Consider the following 8,585-nt stretch of genomic DNA (forward strand, 5'->3'; position numbering starts at 1 on the left):
ACCTTTGCTTGCGCGTGTGCTAACCGGGCTTGAGTTCGTCTGACGTGTACGTCAGCGCAAGACCACCAGCTGTCACCTGTCACCATTCGAGCAAGAACAAGAACAGCAACAAGAAAACAACGCACTGTCAGCTAGCCGGGCAGGTAAAAGTAGCGAAAGAAAAGAGAGAAAAACGCATTCCCGTACGCCCAGAGCGCCAGCCAAGCCCGTCTCGTCCGGTTTTTTTCTACGTTCGTCCGTATCGTTTCCTCCCCCACCCGCCCGGTACACCGGTAAACGATGGCCATAAACCCCCAGTACGAGGAGATTGGCAAGGGGTTCGTGACGCAGTACTACGCGCTGTTCGACGACTCGACCCAGCGGCCCAGCCTGGTGAACCTGTACAACGCGGAGCTCTCCTTCATGACGTTCGAGGGGCAACAGATACAGGGCGCCGCCAAGATACTGGAGAAGCTGCAGAGTCTCACGTTTCAGAACATCAAGCGCGTGCTGACGGCCGTCGACTCCCAGCCAATGTTTGACGGTGGCGTGCTGATCAACGTGCTCGGCCGGTTGCAGTGTGACGAGGATCCGCCGCACGCCTACTCCCAGACGTTCGTGCTGAAGCCGCTCGGGGGGACGTTTTTCTGTGCGCACGACATTTTCCGGCTCAACATTCACAACTCGGCATGAAGCGTTAACGAAAGGGAAGCGAAGGAGATGCTGATCGGTTCGAACAACACCAAATGTTGCTGTACACTTTACTGAATAAACATATGGGTTACTTTACAACACACACGTAAAAAAGGGACGAGTATGGAAGGTTCAGGAAGCGTTGAGAAAGTTGGTTGAGATATCATAGGGGAAGGGGAGGGACCGAATAGCGTCGAACACTGCACGAAGGGCTTTGTTGTGACAGTTCTAGACGTTGGTCGCGTTGTGTTTTGAAAAGGGCGCGCTTTGGTCGCACGGGGAACGTAGGATACGATGGGATACACTGCGACACAGCATTTGGTAAAGGTGGGTGAAAATTTGTCTTCTTTTTTGGTCCATATTTGTACATGTCAATCAATGTGCACTTCGATGCTACTTTGTGCAGGAAACGAGACATCGCATCGGTATGCTAAACCTGCCGTACGAGGAAGAGTACCGGGCACAGCTGAAGCATCTTGGGTACAAGGAAAAGGTGAGATGAGGGAACCGGGATCGGGTAATGACTCCAAATTCATGATCACGTCACTGCAGGACATCCTGAGGGAAGCTTTCCAGCGCCAGGAATGGAATGTGGGCAGTGCACGAGTGCTGAGTTTGCTGCAGGAAGCGAACATTCTGACAGCGAGTGAACACATCCTCAGGTAGGACTGTTGTGGGCAAGCATCATTCCTTCCATTTGATTCCAGTCCAAGCCCCATGCTCTTTTCAGCCTTGATTCGATCGAGCTAATGCAACAGATTCTGAACGATTTTTTGGAAGCGGAGTACAGCCTACTAGCGCACATCGTTCGCTACGCCTACCAAGGTAATGGGCTAACATCGTGCAGTCCATTCCATTCTAACCCCAGAACACCCTCTCCTATCTCCTAGAGAATGTACAATCCCAATCGCTTACCAACGTTCTGAAGGAAAGCTTTCGCACGCTGCTGAACGACTTGAACGACAATCCGAACGTGATCCCTCACAATTACCTGCAGGCAATTGGGACCCGTCTGCGCACGCACGAGCAGAAACTGGTGATTAACGAGCATCTGCAGCTACTGCTCGGTTCCGAACGCGGTCCGCTCGATCTGGACGCAGCCATCGGGCGGCAGCACCAGTGGCGGGAAGAGATGCAAACCATCCTCACCGGTACCGTTTTCGAACGACTGCTGATCGAGCTGATCCGTGACAAGGCCAACCTTCTCGAGGTGCTGAAAGAGTTGCTGAAGCGATCGTGTCCCTTTTCCCTCAAGCACGCACTCTATCTGCTGTCCCAAGCGGCTAGAGCGACGACCGATGAGCCGGACGAGCGGCTGCTGAAAAGCTTCATCAAGGATCTGTTCCGTACCGTGGTGGAGACGGGGCTGATGAGCCAGCTGCAGCTGGTGCTGCTGTTTGCGCGTGAAATTTGCTCCGCCAATACGGCCGTGCTGGGGACGTATCCGGCCTGGTACAAGCAAACGGTCGGCGAGATGACGTACAGCGTGAAGCGGAACCAGTTCATCGGCACGATGGAGCTGCTGACGGCGCTAATACCGGCCGAGCGGAACCTGGAGCTGCTCGGTGTGCATGCGACGATTGCGATTTCCGCCCCGGTCAAGTGTAACGATTACGTGCTCAACTACAAGCAGCTTTGCCGGGCTCACATCGCCCAGCTGAAGGCACCGGAGTGTACTATCGTGCTGGAGGATTAGTGGGTGAGTAGTAGAACTTTTTCAACCTTAAAAACTAAGTCGGCGTTGCGATTTCCATAACCAAAGCGTTTACCATTGTATGGATGTAAACTAAATGAAAAGCATCCAAGCATCCGCTGGAAAGTAACGCTGATCAGCCTTTACCAGAATTTGTTAATAGAGAAGAGATTTGATCGGAACTCGGATTTTATTTATTTTACGTACACCGTACATGCACCTGATGATTGCGTGGATTGTCCATTGTTCACGCTGCTAATTTCAATTCAAAAATATCTTTTTTGTCGATCACGCATTGAAATTTTTTGAGCCTCCAAAAAATGCCGGCTATTTATTTTGGTTAAGCAACACACCTAATCCCCACACGTTCCCGTACACCTAACTTAAAAGCGCCACAGCGACAATCTCACTGGTTTGGAATTGTATTCCTTTTCCGCATGTCGTCAAGGGCAGGCCCAATACCCGATAGAGATATTATTTCCATGGAATTTGTAACAACTTCACTTCCCTTCTAAAGTTTACAGGCTAGCCGTCGGTGCCGCTTCCCGGTCCCGATCCGCCGCAATCGATTTGTTCCGTTCGTCCCAGATGGTTACCCCGTCACAGGCGCAGATTTTTTTGTAATTTTGAAAAATGCCCGCCGATCGGGCAATGATGCCACAGCTCAGCCGACGCTCCTCTTGCGCACCAGCCTCGGCTGGCTGTGTGATCACAACGGACCGGCCGATCAGATCGTTCACGTCGAGCCGGTCGTTGACGAATCGTATCGTCGCACGCCCATTCTCATCCGAGCGGATTGGGCTGGAATCGTACACATCGCCTACCGAGCTGCAGCCGGCAGAGATGTCACCACATTCGTGGACATTCAGCTGAAAGGTGCCGCTGTGCGAGAGCCCATCGATCGTACCGTCCACGACGGCACCCTTTTGACCGGGCGTACTCGACAGGGTGCAGAAACGTATCACACCCCGCACGTTGGTCGATTCGTTGCCGTGATCTACCATCGCCACCGCAGATTGTCCTGTAAATAAAGGGAGATGCATTAAAAGCTCGACAACAAGGAAGCCGGCAATCGATATTAATCGAGCATGAAATACCTCCGAACCCTGTCAGCACCGCTCGTCGTCCCGTTGCCTCAATGCGCTTGTGAATGTCGAGCCATGGAAGGGATGTTTCTATCAGCACGCTTCCTTTATCCGCGTCGATGGTTACGGTACCGGCATCGGATAGTGTTTTGTTTATATCGGCCACACAGCCCGCTCCACGGATTTGCACCGCAAACTCCATCTGTTTAGGGGCAGAGATTGTGCCGGGAAGGGTTAGCGCAATTAGCACTTTAAATCGGGTATCGAACATTACCTGTATGCTGCCGCGGTCAGTCATTTTTTGCTGCTTAAATATCAAGTCACGTAAAAAGTCGATAATCATCTCCTTCCGCCCTAAAGCAAATTTGTCGAGCCGAGCCCGTCGCTAGCACTACTTTCTACCCCTCACCTGAGCGGGCTGTCAAAGGTTTAGGTTCGTTGTCAGACGTCGTCCGTTCACATTCCCTCTCTTTCTCGCGTGTTGTCAAGAGCTGTTGAAGTGCGTAAAAATCGTAAACAAACTTTGTTGCGTTACATTTTTGTTTTCACAAATCAATCCAAAAAGCGTAATATGCTCATAGCTGCGCCAGAAACTCTCCGTGGTGAACAACCTACGAAGTCAGCCCACCACAAGGCTCAACCTGGACCGGTTGAAGTGTGCTGCTGTGGCGGAGGGGTACGCGACAGCGCTCGGGGAAGCGCGATGCCCCTCGCAGACCACTGGCGTATGGTGGAACGAGCCATCAGCACTGCATCCGAACACAATATCTGCCGCTTACCACGTAGAGAGAAAAAGGAATGGTTCGATGAAGAGTGCAGACAAGCACTATCCGAGAAGAATGTAGCGCGCGCCCGCATGCTACGGCATGAAACCCGTCAGAACGTGGAGAACTACAGATAACTGAAGAAATAGCAAACCCTGCGCTTCCAGGGCTAGCAGCGTCGTTTTGAAGAGTCTGATGAACAGCTGCTGGTGCAGTTTTCCCAGTCTGGGGACACCCGCTTATTCTACAGGAGATTGAAGGAGGCACGGAGTGGGATTGTCCCTTAAAATCGGAATGTGCCGGTGTTAGGAAACAGGAAACAGAACAGGATCGAAGGAAACAGGAAACAGAACAGATCCCTATACTCCATCTGTTCATCGACTTTAAGGTGACCTACGACACCACAGACCGGAATGAGCTATGGAACATCATGCAGCGGTACCACTTTCCTGGGAAGTTGATTCGGCTCTTAGAGGCCACTCCGCTGTTCAACATAGCCCTGGAAGGTGTCATTTGAAGCGCGGGACTAGACAACGACATCCGTGGCACGATCCTCTATTGGTCTCTCCAATTTCTTGGCTTGGCGGATGACATCGACATCATCGGCACAGGATAACAGCGAGGGTGAGTGTGGTGTACACTAGTGTTGGGTCATACGATTCATTTCACGACTCGACCCGGAGTCGGGTGCAAGCCAGTCGGAATCGATTACGACCCGTGGGTGCAGCGGGTGCGCTAGGTCGGAGTCGGAATCAAATCCGACCCGCGGGTGCAATCGAACTCATTGAACCCGAAATATCAGTAGGTGCGAGAAAGCATAAGCGACTCCGACCCGTTGGTGCAGCGAGTTCGGGTCGGGTCGGGTCACGGTAGGTTCAGTTTGACTCGAGGGTGCAGCGAGTTCGGGTCGACCCGATAGATCAGTAGGTGCGAGAATGCATAAGCGACTCCGACCCGTTGGTGCAGCGAGTTCGGGTCGGGTTCAGTTTGACCCGAGGGTGCAGCGAGTTCGGGTCGACCCGATAGATCAGTAGGTGCGAGAAAGCATAAGCGACTCCGACCCGTTGGTGCAGCGAGTTCGGGTCGGGTCGGGTCGAATTGAACCTATCTTGACCCGAACCGATCCGAACTCGCCGCACCAACGGGTCGGAGTCCAGATCCAGAAGACTTCGCGAGACCGCACGAATTGAGTGATATATCGCAGATTGATTCGTCCCGTGATCATCTATGGACACGAGTCTTGGATCATTCGAGCGGAGGATGGCGACGCTCTCCGGCCTTTGGCGTGATGCTCGAGCACGGAGTTTGGAGGAGACGAATGAACCACGAGCTTGCTGAGCTGTACAGTCTATTTTCGAAGTATATTCTGTCATCATTTATATTTTTTCTTTATTTTACTTTAATTCTTTAATTTTCTATTTTACAACCAACAACACTTTCGTTTTTTTATATTTTTATCATTCGCCGTTGCAAAACATAGGAGCTATGGTTCATTTCTAAATGTAGACCAACTTTATTTTTTGCAATATTTGTGACCGATCAATCGCCCACTATGCCACAGCACCGTTTGACAATACGTCAAACACTATGGGATGAGACCGGCTCCCCTCTCCTAAACTATATTTCAAGCGGGTAAAGTGAACAGTTCATCCCTCAGTCTCAGTCTTGTAATCCCTCGTGCTTAAAACGGTAAAAGTAAAAAGGTGAGCACAATTGTAGCAAAGTGACCTTATTGCTTGGTGATGATTATAGCGGATTAATTGCATCAAAACAGACAAATGTGATACATTTTTCGAGTCCGATCTCTTGTTCGATTGTTGGCAGAGCGCGCTCTTATTGATTTGGTTGGAGGAGTGGTAGGAGAACCTTTTGCATGAGCGACGTCACGGTTCGGTTCCCCAGTTTACCAACTATCACAGTCAAAATAAGAAAGAGCAAAGAAAACCACCAAAAGTCCATGGGGACACTGTGTTTTTGTGCGCTGCGTCGGAATTGCTGAACTAGCAGTTGAGCTGTTGATGTAGATACCGTCAAGTCGATAAAATTCGATAAAATTTGTTTTCTTTGTTCATCAATGATGTCTGTAATGTTTTACCTCCTGATGGTCATCTCCTTTATGCGGATGATATCAAAATCTTTTTACCTGTGTCTTCTTCCTCTGATTGTATGAGACTTCAGCATTACCTTAATGCATTTGTTCATTGGTGTTCATCCAACTTACCTTGCTTGTGCCCTGAAAAATGTTCTGTTATTTCTTTCTCTCACTCTTTTTCTCCTATTTTTTTCAACTATACTCTATCCAACTCGTCCCTCTCTCGTGTTATGTCCATCCGTGACCTTGGTATTATACTTGACAGTCGTCTTAACTTTAAACTGCAGCTTGATGAGGTTCTACTAAAAGCTAATCGAACGTATCGAACGAACGTCGTTACGTTTTACCTCTAGTTTTAGAGATCAAAGCTTCCTAAGAAACCTTTATTGTGCTCTGGTAAGGCCTCTTCTTGAATATACTAGTATCATCTGGAATCCTCCTACTATTGATGGCTGTTCGAGAATTGAAAGCATTCAGCGCCTCTTTACCAGGATTGCTTATCGTCGTTTGTTCGGTGCTGCGTCACTACCTCCCTACCTCCCTATGAAACGCGATTGCAGTTATTCAATCTTCACTCTTTAAGCTTTCGTCGCCAAGTGTCTCAGGCATGTTTTATTGGTGGCTTATTACTTTCTGATACTGATGCTCCTGATTTACTCTCGTCCATCTCTTTAATTATTCTTCTAAGTTTTCATTAAGTTTATGATAGTCTCTACGCTCTACCTTTGTTTTTTTTCTTTAATTTTTTTGCTAGGTCAAGACTAGTTTAGTTAGGCTTAGTTTTTCATGAATTATTTTGTTTATTTGCTAGGGTTTATTTAGTTTTAAGTTCTGCTTTATTTAGCCTAGGGTTTATTTAGTTTTAAGTTCTGCTTTATTTAGCCTTGATGGCGGATATTGAATTAATAAATGAAATGATCTCGTAAATGCAGTTTTCAATTAGGCGATTCATCCTCCTTTTGCACCTTCTTCTAACTTACCTTTTTTGGCTTTCAATGTTTTTTTTTCTTTTCAGAACGTCAAGACGATGAACGAGTTTTTTCAATCTATTCGATCCCAACTGTTTAGTTCTTCTTTGCCTATAATAGCAGACTCTATAGTTTTCACCAAGACGGATGAAAGGCAAGTTACGCTAATCAAAAGTGAGCAGGAGTCCACCGGGCTGGAATTAAACGATATAATCTTCGTGAACAATGTCGAACAGCTGAAAATACCACCGGCTAAGAGCAATCACTTGGTCGTGTTCATCATCTCCTCTTTGGCCTTTAACAACAACAAGCCCGAGCTACTAGCGTTCCTAAACTGGAAACAATTTCCAAACAATTTCTTGCTGGTGGTCGACGACAGATTGTTTGGTGATTTGAAAAAAATCATTAACGGCACACGAATTTCAGATCACATAGTGCACTTGGAATGGGATCATCCTAATGGTATTGATACGAAAATGGCTATGGATATCGGCAAACAAATTAAAGCAGCTGCTTCGAAATGTATAAGGGCGAATGAGAACAACGACCAGACTGAAAGTGACTGTAGCTCTTCCCAATTGAATGGTTCAAACGTTCCAAGTCTAGAAGAGCAAAACAAACAACCTCAACAACAGATGCAACCCAGTACAGAACACTGTGCTGTGACTATTGAGACTGAAATACCGTAATAATTTGCTGTATTTTCTGCCCCACCCTTAAGCTAAGCTCTAGCGTATGTTGGCCTTTTTAGCTGATCGAAGACAAAGTCAATCGACCGCTGTTAGAATGGCAGCTTTACTATCATAATTATGTGGTAGAAAAATGGGTGTAAGATGAACGCTATCAAAAGTATTAAAGTACTACTACCAGTTCGTAAATTACTACAGGACGGTCCGTCAAGTGTACTTAAACAACTCTTCATTTGACAGCTAGGGAGTCCACAGCTTCATCCGCAGCAATCTCCTCTAAAGACCTCTACCTGCCAATCTCCATCCATCATCACTGATGATAGTCTTCCTCTCTCAACTCTTTCCGTAACCTTATTTTTTCTTCTAATTCTCTTTAATTTATTTTTTTTTCTCTATTCTTCTAAGTTTTCATTAAGTTTATGATAGTCTCTACGCTCTACCTATGATTTTTTTCTTAAATTTTTTTTGCTAGGTCAAGACTAGTTTAGTTAGGCTTAGTTTTTTATGAATTACTTTGTTTATTTGTAATGGTTTATTTAGTTTTAAGTCTGCTTTATTTAACCTTGATGGCGTATATTGAATTAATAAATGAAATGAAATGAAATGATAGGCGATGGAGGTC

General features: G+C 47.3%; 3 protein-coding genes across 4 annotated transcripts; 2 read left to right on the plus strand and 1 right to left on the minus strand.

Annotated features, from left to right (window-relative positions):
• The first annotated feature begins 45 nt into the window (after nucleotides 1–45).
• On the plus strand, nucleotides 46–787 carry LOC1270081 (probable nuclear transport factor 2). Its single transcript, XM_308748.4, has one exon. It carries the CDS (start codon nucleotides 280–282, stop codon nucleotides 670–672), a length of 393 nt encoding a protein of 130 aa, XP_308748.2. The 5' UTR covers nucleotides 46–279; the 3' UTR covers nucleotides 673–787.
• Nucleotides 788–858: 71 nt separating this feature from the next.
• On the plus strand, nucleotides 859–8,570 carry LOC3290291 (uncharacterized). 2 transcript variants are annotated; one of them, XM_061648559.1, is made up of 6 exons: nucleotides 859–999; nucleotides 1,079–1,165; nucleotides 1,225–1,334; nucleotides 1,403–1,497; nucleotides 1,563–2,371; nucleotides 7,322–8,570. In XM_061648559.1, exons 1-5 carry the CDS (start codon nucleotides 967–969, stop codon nucleotides 2,366–2,368), a joined length of 1,131 nt encoding a protein of 376 aa, XP_061504543.1. In that variant the 5' UTR covers nucleotides 859–966; the 3' UTR covers nucleotides 2,369–2,371; nucleotides 7,322–8,570. The 2 variants fall into 2 exon arrangements, with proteins under 2 accessions (XP_061504543.1, XP_061504542.1); XM_061648558.1 differs by lacking the exon at nucleotides 7,322–8,570 and adding an exon at nucleotides 2,883–3,425.
• LOC1270080 (copper chaperone for superoxide dismutase) lies at nucleotides 2,669–4,100 on the minus strand. The gene is made up of 3 exons (XM_308747.5): nucleotides 3,725–4,100; nucleotides 3,463–3,652; nucleotides 2,669–3,386 (listed from the first exon to the last, which is right to left on the minus strand). The coding sequence occupies exons 1-3, from the start codon at nucleotides 3,791–3,793 to the stop codon at nucleotides 2,884–2,886; spliced, it is 762 nt and encodes a 253-aa protein (XP_308747.5). The 5' UTR covers nucleotides 3,794–4,100; the 3' UTR covers nucleotides 2,669–2,883.
• Nucleotides 8,571–8,585: the final 15 nt, after the last annotated feature.

Source organism: Anopheles gambiae, chromosome 2 (assembly GCF_943734735.2).
Source record: "Anopheles gambiae chromosome 2, idAnoGambNW_F1_1, whole genome shotgun sequence".
In the NCBI taxonomy this organism is placed as follows: Eukaryota; Metazoa; Arthropoda; class Insecta; order Diptera; family Culicidae; genus Anopheles; species Anopheles gambiae.

Coding starts and splice junctions, on each gene's coding strand:
- LOC1270081 (XM_308748.4), top strand. CDS start 280: ATGGCCATAAACCCCCAGTACGAGGAGATTGGCAAGGGGTTCGTGACG.
- LOC1270080 (XM_308747.5), bottom strand. CDS start 3,793: ATGATTATCGACTTTTTACGTGACTTGATATTTAAGCAGCAAAAAATG. Junction 3,653..3,724: donor CTGACCGCGGCAGCATACAG/GTAATGTTCGAT, acceptor GCCCCTAAACAG/ATGGAGTTTGCGGTGCAAAT. Junction 3,387..3,462: donor GGTGCTGACAGGGTTCGGAG/GTATTTCATGCT, acceptor CTTTATTTACAG/GACAATCTGCGGTGGCGATG.
- LOC3290291 (XM_061648559.1), top strand. CDS start 967: ATGGGATACACTGCGACACAGCATTTGGTAAAG. Junction 1,335..1,402: donor GCGAGTGAACACATCCTCAG/GTAGGACTGTTG, acceptor TGCTCTTTTCAG/CCTTGATTCGATCGAGCTAA. Junction 1,498..1,562: donor CGTTCGCTACGCCTACCAAG/GTAATGGGCTAA, acceptor CCTATCTCCTAG/AGAATGTACAATCCCAATCG.